The sequence below is a fragment of the Pogoniulus pusillus genome, chromosome 3, assembly GCF_015220805.1.
Source record: "Pogoniulus pusillus isolate bPogPus1 chromosome 3, bPogPus1.pri, whole genome shotgun sequence".
NCBI classification, from domain to species: domain Eukaryota; kingdom Metazoa; phylum Chordata; class Aves; order Piciformes; family Lybiidae; genus Pogoniulus; species Pogoniulus pusillus.
In genome coordinates, this window is record NC_087266.1 from 46,113,501 (window position 1) to 46,139,263 (window position 25,763).

At 42.1% G+C, this 25,763-nt stretch overlaps 1 protein-coding gene across 6 annotated transcripts in view; it reads left to right on the top strand.

The window, feature by feature from the left end:
* DGKH (diacylglycerol kinase eta) overlaps positions 1-25,763 on the top strand; it is a 178,616-nt gene that overhangs the window by 102,104 nt on the left and 50,749 nt on the right. For 4 of the 6 annotated variants that reach the window (XM_064174711.1, XM_064174729.1, XM_064174731.1 and 1 more), the window contains exons 5-9: positions 9,340-9,444; positions 9,784-9,916; positions 21,376-21,482; positions 22,551-22,676; positions 24,697-24,799. In XM_064174711.1, coding sequence (XP_064030781.1) covers positions 9,340-9,444; positions 9,784-9,916; positions 21,376-21,482; positions 22,551-22,676; positions 24,697-24,799 — 574 coding nt within the window. Of the gene's footprint in view, positions 1-8,703; positions 8,716-9,339; positions 9,445-9,783; positions 9,917-21,375; positions 21,483-22,550; positions 22,677-24,696; positions 24,800-25,763 lie in introns of those variants that run through there. The other 2 variants (XM_064174738.1, XM_064174747.1) reach the window with 2 other exon arrangements.

Consider the following 25,763-nt stretch of genomic DNA (forward strand, 5'->3'; position numbering starts at 1 on the left):
GAAGGGCCCACAGAAGGACCCAAGAAATTACAGACCTGTCAGCCTGACCTCAGTGCCATGCACAATACTGGAGCAGATCATCCTGAGTGCAATCACAGAGTACCTACAGGATGCCCGGAGGATCAGATCCAGCCAGCATGGATTTAGGAGGGGCAGGTCCTGCTTGACTAATTTGATCTCTTTTTATGACCAAGTGACCCACCTGGTGGATGTGGGGCAGGCTGTGGAAATAGTCTACCTGGACAAAGGAGCAGCCAACAGACCCAGTGCCTGAGAGCCAACAAGAAAGGATTGTTGATATATTGGCTTCTTATACCTCTTAGCAAACCAAGGAATGATAAAGACTTTATTCTTCTTTTACAACCAATAACCTATTTCTCTTATTAGAATATTCCAATAAGCCTTAAACCACTACACCCTGGCAGTGAAGTAACTGCTGTTTCATACAGCCATTTCATACATCATACAGATGCTGATAGCCTCTAAATGCTGAAGGCCTTTTGATGCTTCCAGCCTAAGCAATACTCAAACCACAGAAAGACATGGGAAGTGCTTTGTGTTCCATTTTGTTCCATTTTCCACTCTTTTCTTCTTATTAATTTTCCTTTTCTTCTATATTCAGGCAGCACAGAAAGAAAACAAAACCTGAAATAGCAAATTAAAATGCTCAGAGGAAAAAAGAAAAGAAAGACAAAAAGCAATTAGTGTTCACTTGTGATGCACTTAGGCTTTTTCCTCCATTTAGCATTTGCTTATTTTCCCCTGCCCTCTCACAGTGACCAAAAACTGTAATGAAGCTGAGAGCTCTTTGGGTGTGACTTTCAACTTTAAAGCTCCTTATCTCTGACTTGATGCACTGCCTCCCTTTCCCTGGAGTGTCTGGAGACACTGAAGCTTTAAGTTTCATTATGAAGAAGCAATAAAGCATTTCAGCTATGAGGCTTAAATCCATAGATAAATCACTGGAGATTAAGCTATTACAAGAAAGCCAAACATGTTTCAGAAAGGGAAAACAGGGATATGCCTAAAAATGTGACCATTCTGGACTATATTTTAGTTGCATTTGCCTGGAGCTTGTTTTCCACAGGTTTCAAGCTTAAGCAGATTTTTTTTTTCTGAAGCAGCTCACAGAAAAGATCTCTTTTTCTTCCTTTAGTTCTCTAAGAGTTTCTTGTTAAACACAATAAGATTTGCATAAAAGTAAATTAATTAGAAATAGTTTTTTCTTTCCTTGTCTGACCTTAAAAGTAAATTAATTAGAAATAGTTTCTTTCTTGTCTTGTCAGATCTTAATGGTACAGCCCTGGTGAAGCAATTGGGGTGTTTGGAGAACAAGCACTGGGGACTATGAGGTTTCATTCTTAATGCATGTCAAGGTCCAGAGAACAGAGATTAACAATCTCTCTGTCCAGAGGAGCAAGATCTGTTCTTATGGATTTCAGTGTTGTGAAACTAAGGTGCAAACGAGACCATAGATCACCACACAACTATTCATTAAAGGATAAGGTTGGACAAAACAGAGAGAGAGAGAAGGGGGAGAAAGAGAGAGAAAGAGAATGATGGAGAAGAAGAAGGGAAGGAAAAGAGCTGGGATCATATTACCATCAGTTGCAGAGGAGGGGGAGAGAGAGACTGGTGCATGGCCCAGGGATGATCTTCTGTGAAGTTCGTCAGGGGTTCTTCTGGTGGTGGTGCAGCTCTGGTAGTCTGGTGGAGGTCCACACCTGGTAGTCTAGTAGAAATGCACCCTTGTGCATTGACCTTTGGGGTACACTATTAGTCACTGGGCTCTAACTAGACTGTGCCACTGATCACCAACTTCTGGGCCCAGCCATTCAGCTAGTTTTCAATCTAGCTCACTGTCTCCTCCTCCAGCCCATACTTGGTCAGCTTCTCTGTGAGGATCTGAAGGGATAGTGCTTCAAGCCTTACTGAAGGCTGGATGGACAACACCCACTTTTGTCTCTTCATCCACCAAGCCAGTCATTTCATGGTAGGTTATCAGGTTGGTCAAGCATGGTGAATCGATGGTGACTACTCCTGATCACTTGCCTCGTGTGCCTAAGTGTATTCTGGGAGATGCTCCCTCATTTTTGCTAAGCCACCTGAATTATCTGGGCCAGGTTCTATGGCAGAGTGAAGTCAGAGTGGAACTTATGCCTGTTTGTGATGCAGCTGCTTTTGTCTGGCCTTTTAGTTAAGCCCACTTGTTTAGCATTAAGCCCACTGGTGTACTGGTGCAGAAGATGCTGTGAGGGACTAAGCCTTTTCTTCTCCCTCAGAAGAGGTTTTACTGGGAGGACCAAAACCACACATTACTTCATTATGTGTGAGCTTGGCTACAGTGAAATAGGAGAAGGCCAGCAAAAAGAGGGAAGCAACATTTTAGTGGAGTAGACAGAGCTATTTGTTCTAATTACAAATTCTGTATTATATTCAGGCAAATGTAATAGCCATTTATTACTTGCCTTGCTTTTAAATCCTCTGCCCCTTTGTAATTTAGATTTTGCCAGGCTCAGCTCATCTTGAGAATGAATAGTGACAATTTACCATAAAGCACTACCTATACCTTTGTCAGGGACTGTACTGTAATAATTTTCTTAGTAGCTGGAGTTCAAGAAATTACTGTAGAAGGCTGCCCAACTGTTAGCACTGTGAGTTTTGCAGACAACTTCTGGTAGGTACAGGAGAAACAATTACTCCAGCAATCTACTCCCACCACTGTGGTGGAGGTGCATTCATCTGGTGTGTTCATATGGACCAAATTGCATCAGGATGGGGAAATGGATGGGGAGGCAAAACGTTTTATCTCGGCTTTTGCCAGGACTCACTCACCAATGTCTAGAAGCAGAGAGAACTTAGAAAATATTAAACCTGTTATGTTCATACCTCAGACATGGGGTGCAAGCCCTAAGAGAAAAGTGGGGATTCTCTCTCTCTGAGCCTGGAACACAAACCCTATGAGGAGAGGCTGGGGGAGCTGGGGTTGTTTAGCCTGGAGAAGAGGAGGCTCAGGGGGGACCTCATTGCTGTCTACAACTACCTGAAAGGAGGCTGTAGCCAGGTGGGGGTTGGTCTCTTCTGCCATGCAACCAGCAACAGAACAAGGGGACACAGTCTCAAGTTGTGCCAGGGGAAGTCTAGGCTGGATGCTAGGAGGAAGTTGTTGGCAGAGAGAGTGATTGGCATTGGAATGAGCTGCCCAGGGAGGTGGTGGAGTCACCATCCCTGGAGGTGTCCAAGCAAAGCCTGGCTGAGGCACTTAGTGCCATGGTCTAGTTGAGTGGCTAGGGCTGGGTGCTAGGTTGGACTGGATGATCTTGGAGATCTCTTCCAACCTGCTTGATTCTATGATTCTATATCACACTCTTTTTATTAGTTTCAGAAAGATATTTTTAAAGTATCTGTTCAAAGAACATGAAAACTATTTCCCCACCCATTTCAGATTCTAAATGATGTTTCTACATTACTAAGTGAATTCAATATCATCCATACAGAGTGCTATTAGTGTAATGCCTGATAATAGAGCAGTAGAAGGTGCCTTAATACAAAGATTATGTTGCAGGAAGCAGGGTGCTTTAGAATAGCTCTTCTATTGCTGCTTAGATGTGGACCATTATTTTCTTGATTAGCAACTGTGATCTCTGTCTTTCTCTTTACATTGGAAAAGGAGACTATAAGTGTAACCTCCAAGCTTTGTGAACTGCATTTTCTTATTTATTGTTGACATGGTAAAATAAGTTAAAAATTAGGCAATAGGCTTTAACTGAGCTCTCTGTGGTTTTATTCTACAGATCCATTGCTTTGAAAGCATATGGAATGTCACTGCTAAAGCTAGTTCTGAAAGCCAAGGGTGCTTTCAAATTCACACTAAATTTAATGTCAGGTTTTCATGATGTTAAGCTTGTTTCTGATAGATGCTGTCTGCAAAAACAGTTGCAGTAGTGGCCCAAAACTTGCTTCAGTAATTTTCATCAAAGTAAGTTCCTGGTTTGCATGTATATATGTATTAGTATGAATGTATTTTTGGAAGCCAAATTACCCTAATGTCAACATTGGAATGGGCTGCCCAGGGAGGTGGTGGAGTCACTGTCCCTGGAGGTGTTCAAGAAAAGCCTGGATGAGGCACTTAGTGCCATGGTCTGGTTGAGTGGCTAGGGCTGGGTGCTAGGTTGGACTGGATGATCTTGGAGGTCTCTTCCAACCTGGTTGATTCTATGATTCTATGTGTGAATACTCCAGTTTATGGCAAGACCTATGTGATGGCAGACTGAACCAGGTCCTCTTGTTCTCTCCTTCACTCCCCGCTCAAAAAGCCTCATATTTTTCTTGACAGAACAGGAACATTATTGCAGTAATAAACCATTTTTCTTCCCATCCAGACATTCTTTGTTCCCTGTGGTGTTTTTAGGACTTAGGATGTTTGCCTTCAACTGTTAAGACTCTTTTTATCCATTCTTTCCTGGTGCCTACTGTGTTAAAAGCGTTTTTTATTCCCTGTACCTCATTTTCATTACTTTCCAATATGCTTCAGTATCTGGCTTTGATAACTCTGTTTTCCAAAATCAGCAATGACTTTGTCTTGGCTATGTGACAACAGTTAAGTGATTTAATCTTTTAAATTATATCTACTTGATTTATTTATTTTTAAGGCATTTTGTCTGTCTTCATCTTTCTTGATTTGTCTCCTGCTTTGTCAGCATGTGAAGCATTACCACCTGAGTTCCTCCAAGGGGGAAGAGTTTTCTTATTCTGATGTTATCTTAGTGATCTTCCAGTGGTTCCTGTGGCACTTCCTCTATCATTGTTTTACACAATTTCTTCTTGTCTGTTAAGAGTTGAACGTGTGCATATTGGAGCAGATGATCTCTAAAGTCTCTTCCAACCTAAGCCATTCTGTGATTTGGTGTTCAGAGTAAATAAATAATAATATTTGGGACAGTGAGCATTATTTTTTTACAAAAAGATATTATGTAACTATTCTATTGACTTTGATTGGGGGAAAAAAAAGATACAGGAATTTGAATATGACTACATGCAGTGAGATAAGATTGCTAGTAAAATCCAAGTTTACATGGTTGGAAAATAGTTTTTAAGGACAACTCAATCCATTTCAGTTTTGATTATGTCTGCATGCAGGTCCACCTGTCTTTAATCATAGAATCAACCAGGTTGGAAGAGGCCTCCAAGATCATCCACTCCAACCTAGCACCCAGCCCTAGCCTCTCAACTAGACCATGGCACTAAGTGCCTCAACCAGGCTTTGCTTGAACATCTCCAGGGATGGTGACTGCATCACCTCCCTGGGCAGCCCATTCCAATGCCAATCCCTCTCTCTGGCAACAACTTCCTCCTAACATCCAGCCTAGACCTACCCCAGCACAACTGCAGACTGTGTCCCCTTGTTCTGTTGCTTGTTGCCTGGGATAAGAGCCCAACCCCCACCTGGCTACAACCTCCCTTCAGGTAGTTGTAGACAGCAATGAGATCACCCTCTAAACATCACACTAAGTTTGTTAATCACTTTCTTTAAGCATTCATAAGACACCATTCCTTCTGTGTAAATGCAGTTAAGTTATAGGAGTCATTCTCAGTTTAGGACAAGCAAGAACATCTATACTGAGTTAGTGTAAAGCTCATAAGCCCAGTAGTGTAGCAGCAGTATTAGTAAGGAGTATAAGTGGCAGATCATGTACAGTGATTCTTCCCCTGTGTAACTTACCAACATTTGCTTGCAGGGTTTTGAGGCTTGCTAAGCTGATAGGTTTGGATGGTATGTTTTATACTACACAATGCATCTGTTCATGATGAATTTGTCAAATACCATTTTTGGCTGTAATATTTCTGGTTATCTCCTTAATGTCCTCTGGGAATGCTTCTCTAGCCTAAATAATGCATTACATTTAGGGGAAAACCCTTGTTGTTTCCTTCTTTCCCTGAGTTCTTGCATTACATGACATATCTAATGCAATGAGAGTACCTCTTCTGTGTGATCCTGTAGACTGAAATAGATCACAGTATCATCAGGGTTGGAAGAGACCTCATAGATCATCCAGTCCAACCCTTTACCACAGAGCTCAAGGCCAGACCATGGCACCAAGTGCCACGTCCAGTCCTGCCTTGAACAGCTCCAGGGACGGCGACTCCACCACCTCCCCGGGCAGCCCATTCCAGTGTCCAATGACTCTCTCAGGGAAGAACTTTCTCCTCACCTCCAGCCTAAATCTCCCCTGGCACAGCCTGAGGCTGTGTCCTCTTGTTCTGGTGCTGGCCACCTGAGAGAAGAGAGCAACCTCCTCCTGGCCACAACCTCCCCTCAGGTAGTTGTAGACAGCAATAAGGTCTCCCCTGAGCCTCCTCTTCTCCAGGCTAACCAATCCCAGCTCCCTCAGCCTCTCCTCGTAGGGCTGTGCTCAAGGCCTCTCCCCAGCCTCGTTGCCCTTCTCTGGACACGCTCAAGCATCTCAATGTCCCTCCTAAACTGGGGGGCCCAGAACTGAACACAGTACTCAAGGTGAGGTCTAACCAGTGCAGAGTACAGGGGCAGGATGACCTCCCTGCTCCTGCTGACCACACCATTCCTGATGCAGGCCAGGATGCCACTGGTTCTCTTGGCCACCTGGGCACACTGCTGGCTCATGTTCAGGCGGGTATCAATCAGCACCCCCAGATCCCTCTCTGTCTGGCTGCTCTCCAGCCACTCCGACCCCAGCCTGTATCTCTGCATGGGGTTGTTGTGGCCAAAGTGCAGCACCCTGCACTTGGAGCTATTGAACCCCATCCCATTGGACTCTGCCCATCTGTCCAGGCGGTCAAGGTCCCGCTGCAGAGCCCTTCAATGATGATAATCTGAATAGACTGCATAGCTTATTTAATTTTCTTGCTAAAGAAAAATCCCAAGCATTGGTATTTCTTTGTATATAATGGGTTTTTTTCATGGTATCATATACCTTTTTGAAGTCTGTTAAAAATTACATCAGTCAAAGAGAATATTTAGTGTAGTCATTGTGTTATAGATGCTATACTCACAAATATGTCTGCCTTCCAACTTTCCACTCTATAGCACTAAAAATGATTGGTCTTACATTCATGTATCAGTATAAAATTTAGCTCTCAGACTGTTGAAATGTTCTGAACATTATTTATTTTCTTTATTAATTTTATTGTGTTCTGAACTTAATAAGAATTGGGAGAAAGGACTTTCTGGTATGTTTACATGCATTAATTAGCCAGTTTTAGTGACATGATTTGGTTGCCAGTACATGAGTGTGTAGTACCATTTAAGATGGCCTTTGGTGTCCCATCTGTTGTTCTGGGTGCTGTGGTCCTCTGTTGCTTACTTAAGTTGTGCTGATGCTTTGTACATGAAAGGGCATCTCCATGATACTGGATAACTATGTGCCAGCTACTGAATGAAGACATTGATTTTGGTAGGGGAGACTGGGGGAATGCAGAGAGGATTTCTGTGATCAATTGGATCAAAGATATGAGTGATATTTATTTATCTTACTTGAAATGGACAGGGTTGCTGGGAGCCTTAAGCAGGAAATGCTGCTTTTGTTGGCGTCTCACAACATTTGGTTACAGATCAGCATCAGTCATGAGCATGGGGGAAGGATCAATGCAGAGTTTTGAGTGGATTTGTCCTTACTTAATCTGTGTTGTAATGTTGTCCTATATGATAGGAGTATTTGCCCAGATGAGATTTCTGAGCCCACTGAAACCTGGAAGTTCCAGCAGAACTCTGATTCTTGCTGGAGCCAGGGTTATATTATGATTTAATGTCTTTTCTGGGCTTTATTTGATGACCTGGCCTAGGAGAAACGTTTTGAAGTAATAAAGCACCCGTTTGGCTCCAAACTAATGAGAGAAACATTGCTCTTTGCATTAACTGTTCTTTAGGAAGAGCTGTGCAGAGCTACTAATAAAACTTATTAAAAAGCTTAAGCAGGATTGAAGGAAATAGAAAGCAGAGGATTGATGCTGCTCCATGTGAAAAGAATACATTAGAAAGAAAAAGGGGTGGGGTGGGGTGAGGAGATTGGAAGCAAGCCCACAGGGGTTTTGCCTCCCCTCCATGTGACTTGCAGCTTGCTGCACTTCAGTTACTTTGCCTCTGAGATCTGTTGAAGTGCTGCTCAGTTTAATGAAGAAGTGGATAGGACAAATCAAGGCTAGAGATCGTTTACGGCAGAGGCTGGGTGAGTAAATGCAGCTGTAGATGAGTGCTTACTAATACTGTGCAAATGTCAAAAGATCTAACCTGAAGTGCTTAAAACAATACTCAGAGCTAGCATTTTCAGTGGTCCTTTCTTTGTTTTACTTAAGTGATTTGCAAGTGCAAGGGGTGGTATATGCCATGCAATAGATTTATGCAGGAGACTGATAAAAGCTTTAATGTTATTTTTCAGACTTCCTACAACAAGACAAATAACTTTCATTTGATTTCTTTTACATACTTTGTTTTAAACTCATTGCTGTGTAAGTAACTGCTTCATCTATTTTAGTGCAGCGCTCAAAATACTTTCAGTGGGAGTGAGATGATAGTTGCTGGTGCCTTCCTGTTAATTATTTTTGTGTTGGGGAGGGAGAGGGGAAAACAGCTTGTGCTCTGAACCTCCTAGATACAGCATCTTCACATTTCTAGGCTCCAGCTCCAGACTACTGAAAACTCCCTAGCATCCACTTGGTCCAAGAATTCTTTCAGCCATCCTAGTAGGAGATGATTTCAGCTGTTTGCTTTTGTTATCTGTGCCTTTATAAAAAGATTTGTGTGTGTTCTTTTAATAGGAAGTTCTGGTTTAAATTTATGTGTGTGTTTAAATTCATGTCTATTTAATAGCAATATAGAAGAGAGAGAAATAATGATGAAAGCTTCTGTTGTTCTTTAAGTCTTCCAGCTTTTGATTTTGTTGGTTTTGTCTCTAGCAGTTGGAATGGACCTCGAAGTTGCAATAGTGCTGTTATGAAATAGAAGTGCAGTTTTGCCAATTAGTAGTTTCTAGTGTGATTGGTTTAGCAGTTTCAGTGCCTGCTGTTTGAGTATTTAAATCTCAGTGCATGGGCAGAGGTCTGAGAAGGAAGCGTGGTCAGTATAGATTGTAAAGATCTGTAGCAAAGCCTGATTTGAGACTAAAACTGTAAAGCAAAGTCCTTTGTTCTTTATAGTGACTTAAAGAAAGTATTTGTAAGTGTTTAATATCTTGTGATCTAAGATGTGTCTTCCTTTTGCATCATATTAAATATGAGAGTACATCTCACAAGAGAGAGTACATTAAATATTGCAGTCTGTCATGATTTTTACCATCTGAATTAATCAGAATTCTCTACTTTTTTCAGATAATCACTCCATTTAGGAGGCTAATATTGTGTGCTGAGAACAGAAAAGAAATGGAGGACTGGATAAGCTCTCTGAAGTCTGTTCAGTCCAGGGAACACTATGAGGTAAGTTGCCCAAGTAACATTCTCTCTTGGTGCTACCTGTTCCTGCTCAATAGATCAAGGTACAGGACACAGAAATGGAGCAATCACTCCCCTTAGTATGAAAAAAAAGTGCCTAATGTCAGAGTCAAATTCACTAAGATGTAAAAGTATTAAGATGTTTATTAGTGAAATGAGAGCTTTTTGTTTAGAAGTTTGGAGGGAGAACAGGCTAAATACCCTTTGGAAAATACTGTTGGTGAACATTACATTGTCATCCCCTGTAATAGGAACCATAGGTGATTTCAGTCACTGTAGCTGTGTTCTGTACTTGCAAATTTGTCTTAACTTCTCCTTTACTAGACCGCACAGTTTAATGTGGAACATTTCTCAGGGATGCATAACTGGTACGCCTGCTCCCATGCCCGACCTACCTTCTGTAATGTGTGTAGAGAGAGCCTTTCTGGAGTCACTTCTCATGGCCTGTCTTGTGAAGGTAAAAGAAATGCTTTCTTCTCTCTGTTTATAATGCTGGCTATGTAGACAGATGGCTGAAAGTTTAAGATGAATAATGATTCTGAAAATAATGAGTGAGGAAAAAAACCTTGGAGGGAGAAGTCTGCTCGCTAGAGTGACTTCCTTTTGGGCAGACACACCTTCTACATGCTCCAGGTACCACTCTCTAACTCATATCATGAAATGTCTCTTCCTTCTTGCAGTGACCAGCTTGGAAGGTGTTAGTTAGACAGTTTGCAAGAAATGAGTTGATTTATTTGATTTGCACATTAAATAAGGGAAACAAAGAAGAGGAGGCTCAGGGGAGACCTTATTGCTGTCTACAACTACCTGAGGGGAGGTTGTGGCCAGGAGGAGGTTGCTCTCTTCTCTCAGGTGGCCAGCACCAGAACAAGAGGACACAGCCTCAAGCTACGCCAGGGGAAATTTAGGCTGGAGGTGAGGAGAAAGTTCTTCACTGAGAGAGTCATTGGACACTGGAATGGGCTGCCCGGGGAGGTGGTGGAGTCGCCGTCCCTGGAGCTGTTCAAGGCAGGACTGGACGTGGCACTTGGTGCCATGGTCTGGCCTTGAGCTCTGTGGTAAAGGGTTGGACTTGATGATCTGTGAGGTCTCTTCCAACCCTGATGATACTGTGATACTGTGATACTGTGAAAATGGTCTTACTGGTTTACAGAATTGGCATTCATAATGGTAGTTTCTGCCTCAAAACTGTATAAGTTATTAACACTTTATTCAACTCTATGACCCCTTTCCACTATGTAAGTTCTTAACACTTTATTCAGCTCTATGACCCCTTTCCCTCCAGATCTTCTTTGCTCTGCTGCTGCTTCCTGATCCTGCATTACAAGCAGGACAGATGAGGACAGATTTATTGGTTCAAACAAAGCCTCTCGTGCAGCAAACAGGAGAGATGTAGATGCCTTTTGATGGTTCGACTGATGAAATCCAGCACAAAGTAAAAAAAGGAGGTGTGGGTAACAAAATGATACATCACAAATACTTAGAATAAACCTGAAACAGCTTATTCTGTGAAAAAGTGCTAACACATCTGCTTGTGTTAGAGACCAGCAGAAAATAAAGCAGCTGTGTGACATGAGTGATTTCCATTGGAATGGGCTGCTCAGGGAGGTGGTGGAGGCACCGTCCCTGGGGATCTTCAAGCAAAGCCTGGCTGAGGCACTTAGTGCCATGATCTGGTTGATTGGATAGGGCAGGGTGCTAGGTTGGAGTGGATGATCTTGGAGGTCTCTTCCAACCTGGTTGATTCTATGATTCTATGATTCTATGATGAGATATATATATATATATGTATAAAGTATAGAGATATTTGATTACCAGAACTGTCCAGAAAAGAGATGCTTGCACCATTCAAAACTTGCTTTTTCGGGATGCATGTTACTCAATTTCAAATACATTTCTGTTACTGATGCTATTATAATACTTGAAGTCTGAGCACTATTATATGTATTAAGGAAGTCTGACAAAGGAAACATTACCCCACTGTCCTGGCTCTTAATGTAGCTAGTGGTGCAGTAGCCAAGGAATGGGATGAACCCATTTCATAGATATTAAAAGTAGCTTAGTTACTTCAGCTTCTCTGGTGTATGATTTCTACTTCGTGTTCAGTTCTGGGCCCCCCAGTTTAGGAGGGACATTGAGATGCTTGAGCGTGTCCAGAGAAGGGCAACGAGGCTGGGGAGAGGCCTTGAGCACAGCCCTACGAGGAGAGGCTGAGGGAGCTGGGATTGGTTAGCCTGGAGAAGAGGAGGCTCAGGGGAGACCTTATTGCTGTCTACAACTACCTGAGGGGTGGTTGTGGCCAGGGGGAGGTTGCTCTCTTCTCTCAGGTGGCCAGCACCAGAATGAGAGGACACAGCCTCAAGCTGTGCCAGGGGAGATTTAGGCTGGAGGTGAGGAGAAAGTTCTTCACTGAGAGAGTCATTGGACACTGGAATGGGCTGCCCGGGGAGGTGGTGGAGTCGCCGTCCCTGGAGCTGTTCAAGGCAGGACTGGACGTGGCACTTGGTGCCATGGTCTGGCCTTGAGCTCTGTGGTAAAGGGTTGGACTTGATGATCTGTGAGGTCTCTTCCAACCTTGATGATACTGTGATACTGTGTGATACTGTGTAAGTCATTTGGGTAGTTTTAAGGCTATTGTTGTATTTTCAATGTCTAATATTAGTGGATGAGAGTATCATCAGCTTAACCAAAATGGAGTTGTGTTGTGTCTGTCTACCAATGGAGTGATATATGCCCAGGCCACTGAGAGACTTACTTCCTTTCATAAAGAATTTATCTTTTCAGAAATTAATCACAGAATGTGACAGTATAGCTATTTTTTTGCAAGTATTTAGCAAGAATTCTTCCTGTAAGATTATCAGTGTTAAATAATGTACTTCATAATGTTCTGTTTATGTTGCTGGGTTGCTTGTTTTGTTTTGCTATCTTTGTTTTGTGGTGGGTTTTTTTCCCAGTGTCTTTATTTTTCTTGCAAGTGGTTTTAATTTCCAATGTCTATTTTACATTAAGGGAGCTTCCTTAGGTTTTTTCTATTTGGACCGTGCCACCTTTCTGCATTACTTACTACAATGCTACATTTATCCATATTTCTGATGCCAGTTGATCTTTTGTCAGTTTTATGACTGGCTTATAAAGGTAGTCAAGAATGAGAGGACACAGCCTCAGGCTGCACCAGGGGAGATTTAGGCTCGAGGTGAGGAGAAGCTGAGGGAGCTGGGGTCGTTTAGCCTGGAGAAGAGGAGGCTCAGGGGAGACCTCATTGCTGTCTACAACTACCTGAGGGGAGGTTGTGGCCAGGAGGAGGTTGCTCTCTTCTCTCAGGTGGCCAGCACCAGAACAATAGGACACAGCCTCAAGCTGCACCAGGGGAGATTTAGGCTGGAGGTGAGGAGAAAGTTCTTCCCTGAGAGAGTCATTGGACACTGGAATGGGCTGCCCGGGGAGGTGGTGGAGTCGCCGTCCCTGGGGCTGTTCAAGGCAGGATTGGACGTGGCACTTGGTGCCATGGTCTAGCCTTGAGCTCTATGGTAAAGGGTTGGACTTGATGATCTGTGAGGTCTCTTCCAACCCTGATAATAGTGTGATACTGTCATACTGTGAATACTGTGTGATTGGACCACAGACTTGTAAAAATGGGTGACTTGAACTGGTTTATACCTAGATACTGTCATAGTAGTTCATCTGTTCATAAATTTCTCTCCCTTCTTAGCCACAAAAGACATTGTAGCCATGTAGGGGTTGGCCTCTTCTCCCAGGCAACCAGCAATAGAACAAGGGGACACAGTCTCAAGTTGTGCCAGGGGAAGTCTAGGCTGGATGTTAGGAGGAAGTTGTTGTCAGAGAGAGTGATTGGCATTGGAATGGGCTGCCCAGGGAGGTGGTGGAGGCACTGTGCCTGGAGGTGTTGAAGAAAAGCCTGGCTGAGGCACTTAGTGCCATGGTCTAGTTGAGTGGCTAGGGCTGGGTGCTAGGTTGGACTGGCTGATCTTGGAGGTCTCTTCCAATGTGATTGATTCTATGATTCTATGATTCTTTGTTTCAATATACATTTTAAAATAAAAGAAGAACTTCAGTTATGCTTCTGATCTAAATCATTAGATAGCTGACTCTTACTGGAACACTCATACTTTGCCTGTGAAAACCCCTGGGTGGGGAAATAGCTTTCATGTTCTTTGAACAGATACTTTAAAAATGTCTTTCTGGAATTAATGAAAAGAGTGTGATACAGAATCATAGAATCAACCAGGTTGGAAGAGACCTCCAAGATTAGCCAGTCCAACCTAGCACCCAGCCCTAGCCAATCAGCTAGACCATGGCACTAAGTGCCTCAGCCAGGCTTTGCTTGAACACCTCCAGGGTAATCAACCTTAATTTCTCTAAGTATATTTTTGTTTGATACTGCTTCTTTCTTTGAAGTTCTTAAATTCATATTTCCTTGCCCCTGCCATGTGCACTTCTAATGCATCTAACTGTCATCTTCTTTTTTTTCTTACCTTGCCCTGCATTAGCGTTATGCACTGTTTGAGGAGATGATGTTGGAATTATGGAGTCTTAAGATTCCCCAGACATGTTCTGTGCTACTTCTTCTCATTATGTCTTTTAAAAAGCTGTTGAAATATTCATGTCTGGCATCTGAAACCTCCAGCACTGCTTTACGCTGGAAATCCTTTTATATCTATCCTAAATTCAATCATTTGTGTGGTTGTTGAGCCCAAGCTACTCTATTAGGTCTTGTATTGAGAAGCATGAGAGGCTTCTCAAGAGATATTGCATCTCTTCCTCCTCTCAGTGGTTTTGGTTCCTGGCACACCAAGTTATCTTGAAAGTGTCTTAGAGTCTATGTACTCTTTGTGGTCTGATTCTTGAGTGCTAACAGTAGGTAAAAAGTAGCTAAATCCAACTGCTGCTGTTTTGCAGCTTGCAATACTTTAGTCCTGTAGTATTTTATTCTCTCACACCTGCTCGTTTTCAGGAGTCTGGACCACACAACAAAGCCTCATGTCTTTTGGATATAAGATGGTCATCATCTTTTTCTGGGACACTCTTCTTCCAGGTAGTCTTCAGGAAAAGTTGACCAAATTAATTGCAGGCCACCCTGCAGATCCTCCTGTTAAGTTTTGTGGAAGCAAATGTAACAAAAGAGAGGGTATGTTAGCACCCCTACAGGGAAAAAAGACTGTAATGTGAACTTACATCTTCTCAGAAGTCAAATTATCAATATGTATATCAAACTGAAGATAAAAACTCATGTCAAACCAGGCTTCATTCTTTCTACTGCTCAAAACCCAATGGACTTTAAAGAAATTTCATCTTACACCTCTTTGAGCTGTAATGCTATTCCTCTCACTAGTTTCTTTTTTTTTCTTCTCAAAAGATAATCTACTTTTCAACTGTTGTCTCTGTGTTATGTTGCTGCAGCTAGCTCCACAGGACTGATGATCTCTGCAGCATTCATTCACAGTCCTTACTAGGGCAGAGAAATTACATTCTTTGGCTTTGCTTTGGGACTTACTCCACGTTAGTTGAATCAAGTAAAGATTTGATTCTTTATTCTCCTCAGATATTTATCCTTTTAGAAGTTTAGAATCATAGAGCCAACCAGGTTGGAAGAGAGCCACTCAACTAAACCATGGCACTAAGTGCCTCAGCCAGGCTTTTCTTGAACACGTCCAGGGATGGTGACTCCACCACCTCCCTGGGCAGCCCATTCCAATGCCAATCACTCTCTCTGCCAACAACTTCCTCCTAACATCCAGCCTAGACTTCCCCTGGCACAACTTGAGACTGTGTCCCCTTGTTCTATTGCTGGTTGCCTGGGAGAAGAGGCCAACCCCCACCTGGCTACAGCCTCCCTTCAGGTAGTTGTAGATAGCAATGAGGTCCCCCCTGAGCCTCCTCTTCTCCAGGCTAAACAGGCCCAGCTCCCTCAGCCTCTCCTCATAGGCTTTGTGTTCCAGGCCCCTCACCAGCTTTGTTGCCCTTCTCTGGACACCTTCCAGCACCTCAACACCTCTCTTGAATTGAGGAGCCCAGAACTGGACACAGCACTCAAGGTGTGGCCTGACCAGTGCTGAGTACAGGGGCAGAATAACCTCCCTTGTCCTGCTGGCCACACTGTTCCTGACCCAGGCCAGGATGCCATTGGCTCTCTTGGCCACCTGGGCACACTGCTGCCTCATCTTCAGCCTACTATCCACCAGTACCCCCAGGTCCCTTTCCTCCTGTCTGCTTTCCAGCCACTCAGTCCCCAGCCTGTAGCACTGCTTGGGGTTATTGTGGCCAAAGTGCAGACCCCTGCCCTTGGCCTTATTCAGTCTCATCCCATTGGCCTCTGCCCACCCATGCAGCCTGTCTATATCCCTCTGCAGGGCTCTCCTACCTTCCAACAGCTCCACACCTGCTCCTAGCTTGGTGTCATCTGCAAACTTACTGATGCTGGACTCAATGCCCTCATCCAGATCACCAATAAAGATGTTGAACAGGACTGTGCCCAGCACTGATCCTTGGGGCACACCATTAGTGCCAGCTGCCAACTGGATATGGCACCATTCACCACCACTCTCTGGGCTCTGCCATCCAGCCAGTTGAATCTGTCCAAGCCATGAGCTGCCAGCTTGGCTAGGAGCTTCTCGTGGCAGACAGTGTCAAAGGCTTTGCTGAAGTCCAGGTAGATACAGCCTGCCCCACATTCACCAGGTAGGAACCTGATCATAAAAGGAGATGCGCTTAGCTTGCTACATGCAAGCCTAAGAAGCTGTCAGATAAGGAGGGTGTATAGAATGTTTAGGCAAGGAAACCTGAACAACTACTAGAGATCATTATCTACAAAAACTCTGTCAAACTCTAGCCTTAATTACTCTTTATTAATACCATCTTTTTATCCAAGTCATTGTCAGTGGAACACTGCCTTTATGGCTACTCTCAAACATGTATTTCTTCACGTAGTTTTTTCATTATCATGAGTCAATCTTAGTTGTTGGATATAAAATATACATGATAAGCCGAAGGTTGCAGTTTAAATGAGATGCTTTCTCCTGCCATGAATTGCACAAACAAATGGCTTTGGAAAAACACTTTAGTATTGTGAAGTCAAGCAGTCAGAAAATACAGGCATTGCCTCTGCAAATGCAGTTTGTATACTCTTGGCCTGTTTTAATTATGATTGGGGTTTTTTTTGAACTCTCAAAACACACTTGTTCTTACCCACTGCCCAGGGTGTTGTACATGCATTGCCTGGGTACTCATTGTTTCCAGAATTTTTTGCCACATTTTTTTGCACAGGCTGAAGAGTGACTGGGGAATAAAGTGGTCAAGAAGAGAGGTTCATTGTTAAAGAGGTCATTGTGTTCTGTGGCTTTGTATCACACTGTGCCACTCTTCAGTCCTGGAGAAATCACTTAAGTAAGACCTTTTAAGCACATCAGTAGTCTCTTGTTGCTTTATAACCTGGGAGCTGTGTTGCAGAAATGCTGAGTTTCCTATAAAAGTAAAAATCAGTGGAAGCTGTTATAAAGTCTGTGATATACTCTGAAGATATACTGTGTTGAAAGGGAAAAAAAATAAGTCTTAATTGTAGTAGCATAATAATATTTTTTAAAGGGCAGGAAGAAATGAATATTGGTGTGTAAAATGCAGTGTTTTATCATTTTTTAGCAAATAGGGCAAATATCTCTTGAAAATTGTTATGAACCAGAGCACAGCAAAGCTACATGGGAAGAAACATCCACTGCATGCAGTGAATGAGCATCCTATTCTCAAAAGATGTATGATCACAGAATGAAGACTTTACCCTGGCATATGGAAGGTGTCTTGCAAAGTAACTTAGTAGTACTTTATAAGTATCCTATTTAGCATTCTGTAATATTAAATTACCTTAGAGTTGTTTATTTGGGTGAATAAAGTGAAAACTACCAAGGAAGTGCTGAACTTCAGCTTTTGTAACATAGACATGCTTGAAATTGTAGCAAAATTGCTGTTTTCTTGTGAGTCACTGTTTTTGCTATGACTTGTCCATCTGTCATGTGATGGTTTTGGAGACATAACAGCAGGTTTCTTGGAATACCTGAAGAGAAATCCTTCTGTCTTGACAACTTAGACCAGATCAGGAATTTACAGAGCAGTTTCAAAACTTCGGCTTTAGCCTTTGGAGTTGGAAAAGAGCAGTCTGAGCCAGTTCTTATTTGAAGAACACAGAATAGAAAGCTTATAAAGTAAGTGGCAGAGTGGTAAGTTTAGGATGGAGAAGAACTGAGTGTCTTGCTAATGTAGTTGAATTAATTAATGGGTGGTTTGAATAAAAGGCCTTCCAAACAGAAGTGCTCTATAGCAAAGGTGAATATTTTCAGTGCAAAACATCCCATGCTAACATTCAATAATGCTCAATTCAAGACAGAAGTGCTCTATAACTAAGGTGAATATTTTCAGTGCAAAACATCCCATGCTAACATTCAATAATGTTGGCTTCCAAACAGAAGTGCTCTATAACTAAGGTGATATTTTCAGTGCAAAACATCCCATGCTAACATTCAGTAATGCTGACTTTAAGACAGAAGTGCTCTATAACTAAGGTGAATATTTTCAGTGCAAAACATCCCATGCTAACATTCAATAATGTTGGCTTCCAAACAGAAGTGCTCTATAACTAAGGTGAATATTTTCAGTGCAAAACATCCTATGCTAACATTCAGTGATGTTGGCTTCAAGACAGAATTGCTCTATAACTAAGGTGATCTTTTCAGTGCAAAACATCCCATGCTAACATTCAGTAATGTTGACTTCAAGACAGAAGTGCTCTATAACAAAAGTGAATATTTTCAGTGCAAAACATCCCATGCTAACATTCAGTGATGCTGACTTCAAGACAGAAGTGCTCTATAACTAAGGTGAATATTTTCAGTGCAAAACATCCTATGCTAACATTCAATAATGCTGACTTCAAGACAGAAGTGCTCTATAACTAAGGTGATATTTTCAGTGCAAAACATCCCATGCTAACATTCAATAATGCTGACTTCAAGACAGAAGTGCTCTATAACTAAGGTGAATATTTTCAGTGTAAAACATCCCATGCTAACATTCAATAATGCTGACTTCAAGACAGAAGTGCTCTATAACTAAGGTGAATATTTTCAGTGCAAAACATCCCATGCTAACATTCAATAATGTTGACTTCAAGACAGAAGTGCTCTATAACTAAGGTGAATATTTTCAGTGCAAAACATCCCATGCTAACATTCAATAATGTTGACTTCAAGACAGAAGTGCTCTATAACTAAGGTGATATTTTCAGTGCAAAACATCCCATGCTAACATTCAATAATGTTGACTTCTCTTCATTATAGATAATAATAGCTCTAAATTTAATTGCTCTGTCTGACAGCAGATGTTGGTACCACTGTGACAACTGATTGCTAATGAAGTGTTTTTCTTGGTTGGCTTTTTGAGAGATCTTCATGTTCCAACCAGAAACATTTCCACAGGAAATTAAAATTTAACATAACTGGCACAAATATTCTGGATTTGGTTTAGCTACTTCCTCCTTTTTCTCAACTTCTAAAATTCATTGGTAAAAAATGGTAATTGATGTCTCCCATTATGAAACATTCCAAAATATTTCAGGTATCAGACTGCATAAATGAGGTGGGTTGCAGTGTCATCTGAGACAGAAGAAATTAGAGAGTAGAGTTAACTAAGCTTGAGATTTGATTTAAAATTTCCTTTCTCTACCTGTACCTACCTATTTCGTTTCTGTATGTTCTGTACTGGTACATGTTTTGCTTGAAAATTGCCTTCATGTCTTAAGTTCATCGTTGTTGGTAATGTTTGATGCTCAGAGTAACAAAAACCTGTTGTTTGATGATATTGGAGTTGCCAAGGGGTGACCTACAGAAAGTGTGGTCTGAAATGTGTGAAGTCACATGCTATACTATCAAAGCAAACTTTGGCTGTCTCTTGCCACCCGTGGTTTGACTCTCTGCAGCATTTCAGATTGTGGGCTTGAATTTGTCTTTGCCTTCTGAAAGAGCAGGGTCCTGAGGTCTACTTGAATGATCTCTCAATAAAATTTGACAATTCACTTACTTTGTTATGCTGGGGTTGTTTAGCCTGGAGAAGAGGAAGCTCAGGGCAGACCTCATTGCTGTCTACAAGTACCTGAAGGGAGGTTGTAGCCAGGTGGGGGTTGGTCTCTTCTCCCAGGCAAGCAGCAACAGAACAAGGGGACACAGTCTCAAGTTGTGCCGGGGGAAGTCTAGGCTGGATGTTAGGAGGAAGTTGTTGGCAGAGAGAGTGATTGGCATTGGAATGGGCTGCCCAGGGAGGTGGTGGAGTCACCATCCCTTGAGGTCTTCAAGCAAAGCCTGTCTGAGGCACTTAGTGCCATGGTCTAGTTGAGTGGCTAGGGCTGGGTGCTAGGTTGGACTGGATGATCTTGGAGGTCTCTTCCAACCTGGTTGGTTCTATGATTCTATGATTTGGTATTTCCTGTTGCCTCTCATGCTTGATTTGTTGTATTTTGACTGGTGTGGCATGTCGTTTACGACTAGGAAGCAGAATTCAGTGTCATATCTTCTCCATATCCACTCAAGGCTCATCACTTCAAAAAGCAGTCTTTGTTTCTGTACTTTTGTGAGGGATGAGTTCTTCAAATGCTTGGATCCAGCTTAGATTGGCAACCACACACTGTGATGCTGAGCTGTTCTGAAAATGCTCGTGTAGCCTGGTAGTTGAGGAATATGGGATGCTTGCACACTTTGGATCTGAGTGCTGCCTTTCAGAATGACATGGGGAGTGTTACTATAAAAGCAACAACATTGCTTTTTGTGTTTCCTTCTCTTTGAGCTAAGCACATGCTTTCATGCATCTTCTAGAACAGTGAGGACTGCTCTCAAACTCCAGTGTTGCTTACATAGTGTCAGCTCTATTTTTAAATTGATCTGGCAATGGATCAGTGGAACTAAAACGAGAAATCTGTGATTCCTAAGACCTTTTGTACCGTGGCTTAATGTTTTTTAATGGTAGGCAAGCTTCCTGTCAAATACTTGTTTGAAAAGAGACTACTACTTCTGGTCTGCTGGCTACTTCTCATAAACCTTTAATGGCCTTTGCCAAAATAATTTCTATAATGCACTCTAAACAGAATGATGTCATGCACTTCCAGTAAGAGAATTACCCACAGTTGGGTGTGTCAGTCTTTTTAGCCTAATATCACATCATTAACTAGTCATATTAATTGAGTTGAACAAAATACAAATAGATTGTCAAAAAGTCTGCCTGCACTACACACTTGTATTGAGTATTCCAATTAGTAGATGTTTAATAAAGAACCCAGTGAGAAGTCAAAACTCCTCCACAGTTAATGTATGGAAAATACTGTAAGCACCAGTATCCTGAATACTTGTATCATCACCTAACCCTTCACTTTTCTCAGTTCCTGAAAAAAAAAAAAGCATGATGTGGTGCCCCAGAGGGATCATTTAAGCAAAGAATCAGAGCTCCTGAAGCAAAATAATTCTCTGAAGCATCACCTCTTGCAAATTAAAGCCATACGTCTCAATTGTGTCCCTGGAGGAATAGAAAAGGCAAAAGCACTGTTTAAAATGTATTTGTACCTTAGTGCCTTGGATTGCATCTGGGAAAAATGAGGACTGATTCAGATTTGAGGACACATTTAAAGTAGGCTGCAGCTAAACTGTTAAACCCAATTTAGACAGTTAAAGCTTGAGCAATTCTGAACTGATTTCGGGTTTTCTTTCAGTTGGTTCGTCATGTGTTTGACAGTTGGTTTGTCATGTGTTTGACACTAAGTGACATGTACTTGGCTTTTTATGGAATAGCTGTGTTTAATTTTCTTTTTCCAAGGTGTGTATGACTGAAACATAACCCCTAACACAGTATGCATGTTTGTGTGCCTTGCAGTGTGTAAGTTTAAAGCCCACAAAAGATGCGCTGTCCGAGCAACGAATAACTGCAAATGGACTACCTTAGCCTCAATTGGAAAAGATATCATTGAAGATGAAGATGGTGTAAGTTCTATTCATGCTTACAGTGTTTTCCAAACCTGCTGTTTCTCTGTGGGGGAAAAGAAAGCAGGAAAAAGGCTAAGCATAGAAATATTGCCATGTGGCCCATGTCAGTTAATGGTAGGTGGCTCTATTCCTGAATGCTTTTCAAAGAGTGATGTACTGTTCAGAGCAAAAGTTATATTGCTTTCTCACAAGACAAGTTCAGTATCTGCAGGCACTCAATGGCAGCCATGTTACAAGTTTTTAAAGGCCACATGCAGAGAAAATCTGAAGCGGGAGAATTGTTTCCAGAAGTTCCTGCTGCTTTTAAGCAAAGGTGATATTTTCTGCTGTTACTGTGCTCTTCTGACAACTTGTGTCCTCGTTACTGATAGCTATTGCCCAGGAGGCCTGTTTGGAATTCACTGATGTGTGGGAGGGTTTTTTTTTCCTGATGAAAGCAGGAATTTTAAAATTAGCATGAGAAATGACAAAGGCTTTTCAGAGGTTTTTTATATTAGATGTGTTATTTTTCCAAACACAATTAGCTGTGTGCTGCTGATGTGGAAGTTCTTCCTTGAATGTTAGTAATAAGTTGCTCACCTATGAATGTCTTGAGTTGCCCATGGTCTTAATGGAACAAAGAGAGCACTGAATAAAGCTTTGCACTGCATTTAGAGACTACTTTACAGACCTGGAGGGGTTATGAAAAGCCATGGAGGCTGCTGCCCTGTGCATTCTCCCGAATTAGAGTTATTTTAATTGGCACATGTCACATAGTCAACATCGAATGAAAGGGTTCTTATTTGTATTATGGAGTCTCTAGATTTAACTGACCCATTTTTGTGTGGTTAGTTGCTACCATCAGTAGTTGAATGAGATGTGCCTCCCTTCTCTAGCTGTCACATCTTCTGGCTAGCATATACAACTCTGCCATAGTCAACATTCATAGCTGTCGTCTTGGGAGCATCAGCAACACTTATCCTGGTCAGTCATACTTGCTTCTCTGATGCAAAGGTAGAGCCATGGCAAATAGTTTAGTTTGAGAGACAAAAGCCTCTAATTTCTGGTATGACTACTTCTTCACAGATAGCTATGCCCCACCAGTGGTTAGAAGGTAATCTGCCCGTCAGTGCCAAATGCGCCGTCTGCGACAAGACTTGTGGCAGTGTTTTACGCCTGCAAGATTGGAAGTGCCTTTGGTGTAAAGCTATGGTAGGTACAATGAACCATGTCCAAGTATCTAGGATTTTGCCAGCCTTATTGCTTGCTGTTTTTTCTTCTGTCATTTCACAACCATGCTTTTGGGTTAAGCAGGAGCAGGCAGCCTGGGCAAACTCAGGTCTCTCTAATGTTCATTTAATCCACCCACAGATGCTGCTTATTTTTAATAGATGTGGCTGTCCAGTTTGTTTAATCTACCTTCCCCTAACTGCTCAGATGCTTGTCCCATACATCTGATAATTGTGTGTTATTGTCTCATCTCTTTTATTTTAGATCCTGCTATAGTAATATTTTAGTAGTATTATTAATGTTACCATAGTCATGTTTTTATTACTAGAAAATCTTGAAGTTTTCTTCTTCAGGAAACTCTGTAGGTTCCTGACTAAAATTCTATACCTTGCCATTGCTCTTTCCCCAAAATGCAGTTTTCTCTTCATTTTTTTTCGCTTGTCTGAAAACACAAGTTTCACATAATAGAGTGTAGAAGTAAAAAAGCAGGTTTTTATTGTGAAAGCTTTTGGCAGTGATGGTTTGGGTGTTCCCTGCCCCATCACACTTTGGATATCACCCAGACTAGACTCAGCTGGCTCTGGAAATTGAATGAAAGCTTACTAGGTACAGCTTAGCACAATATACAAGCAGATATTTACAGTATATACAGTTATAGACAGACATAGACAAGGTAAAAGGTAATACAGAAACACAACAGCCCTCCCAGAAACCTGAGTCCCCAGGAGGGGCTCCCAACCACCCCTTCACCTTCCCCCTACCCCTCTCAACCTTACCCCAGTCCCAAGAAGAATGGAGGTTTGGCCAGGGGGTTAGGAAGCAAAGTGGATAAGTCAGAGAAACGGAGGGTGAGGTTTGAAAGAGATGCAGCTCAGAGTTCCCCGGCAGAAGTTGTGCCTTATCTGTGTTTTGATTCTTGTTTTTATACATCTCAGCAAGCCTATGAGTGAAGTAGACATCACCATTGTTTTCCTTTCACAGCCTGTAATCTAGTTCTTCTCACCAAAACATTGTAGCTAGGCTCAAGCTAGCACTTTGGCATATAGATGTCCAAGGCTCTGTGTGTAGCCAGTGGGAAATGATTGACATATCCAGAGATTTAAAATTTAGGTGAAGTGCAGCACCCTTTGCATTTGCCTGTTTTTCCAGTAACTAAGCATGAAATCTCTGCAATGCATTGGGTATAGGACCTGCCTTAACCCTATGAGGAGAGGCTGAGGGAGCTGGGGGTGTGCAGCCTGCAGAAGAGGAGGCTCAGGGCAGAGCTCATTGCTGTCTACAACTACCTGAAGGGACACTGTAGCCAGGTGGGGGGTGGCCTCTTCTCCCAGGCAACCAGCAATAGAACAAGGGGACACAGTCTCAAGTTGTGCTGGGGAAAGTGTAGGCTGGATGTTAGGAGGAAGTTGTTGTCAGAGAGAGTGATTGGCATTGGAATGGGCTGCCCAGGGAGGTGGTGGAGGCACTGACCCTGGAGGTGTTCAAGAAAAGCCTGGCTGAGGCACTTAGTGCCATGGTCTAGTTGAGTGGCTAGGGCTGAGTGCTAGGTTGGATTGGCTGATCTTGGAGGTCTCTTCCAACCTGGTTGATTCTCTGATTCTCTGATTCTTGTTCTGACTTGGTAGGTGTGCTAGCTTGAGTTTAGATACATCTTCCAGATCAGCCAAGTGTGCCAGGCATGTACAGAGCTATTGCTTTGCACAAACACGATGTGCCTGCTGCCTGCAGCACAGATGCTAGCTGCTGGCAGCTTGATCCTCCTGTTCTTGTGGATGGAGGTAAGCCCCAAAAGGGCAAATCACTTCTGCTACAGGGGTAGCTGAAGAAGGAATACTTGAAAGTGATGTTTTGTGGAATGAGTAACAAGCCTTTGTTGTTGCACACTCGCGTGTTTATTTTGCTGTATTGCTCCTCTTCCCCCTAGGCATAGATGTTACATTGTTGTAGATATTGTATCAAAAAACAGCACTGTAAGGAGATAATTTTTTTGTTTCTTTTGTAGGTTCACACTGCCTGTAAAGATCAATATCCTCGTAAATGTCCACTTGGCCAGTGTAAGGTATCCATCATACCTCCAACAGCACTAAACAGTATAGACTCTGATGGTACGTTGCATGGTAGTGTGTTCACTGGTAGCTCTGGACTTGCAGTGCTCAGTGATATCAGTCTGACTAAATGGGGCAAAAATCCCAGAGCAGGTGGAATTTAGAGAGAAATGTCATTTTTGGTGGAGTTGGTTTTGAGAGCTTTTTTAACCAACATGAACTTAAAAAGGGTTTTGAAAGTTCCCTCACTAGAAATCATCTCCTGTTTTATTTATCACCCTTGGAAACTTTTGAAGGAAACGACCAGTGTCCTGAGATGAAGTGGGCTGATGCTTGCCTGGCATTTCCCACTCAGTATGGAATCATAGGAGTGTCTCAGTTGGCTCTGCATAAAGATGTGTGAGCAGTGGAAAACTGCACTTAAGGGCAGGGAGTGGATTTAATAAGTATCATGAAATTTAACTGCTTTAATTCCATTGTTTGTGTTGATGGAGAATGAAGGCTAACAGCTTCAACACTATTTTAATGCATCTATTGTATGAAGCTAGTGATTGCTTGTGCTGTCTGTGTTCACTCTTAGTTACTTGCCATGTGGTGTCTTAGACCAGAGCATCATGCTGCTATTTATTATTCATGCTAGGAAGCTTATCCCATATGTGAAACTATTTTTTTTCCTTGGCATTTAAATTAATTAATCAAACCTCATTTAAAAATAGACATTTTTATAATGTAGAATTAAATTGGCATCCTTTAATGCCTTTTTTTTTTGTAGCTTTAGGGTTTTTTTTTAGTCACTGAAACAAGGATGGTCATTTTAATCCTGTCTGAAAGGCATGTCAAAACATATATATGTGACTTCTGATTCTGAAGTGTTGTTGAGAAACTACTACTTCCATAAACTGATCATGCTAGTGACAACAGCATCCGTTAGTGTTACTTACTAAGGGCCTTATAGAAAGCTTGCTTTAATTAGGTAAGACCTGCAGTGACTACAGTGAGCTTTCAGCTACACCACTGTTCAGTG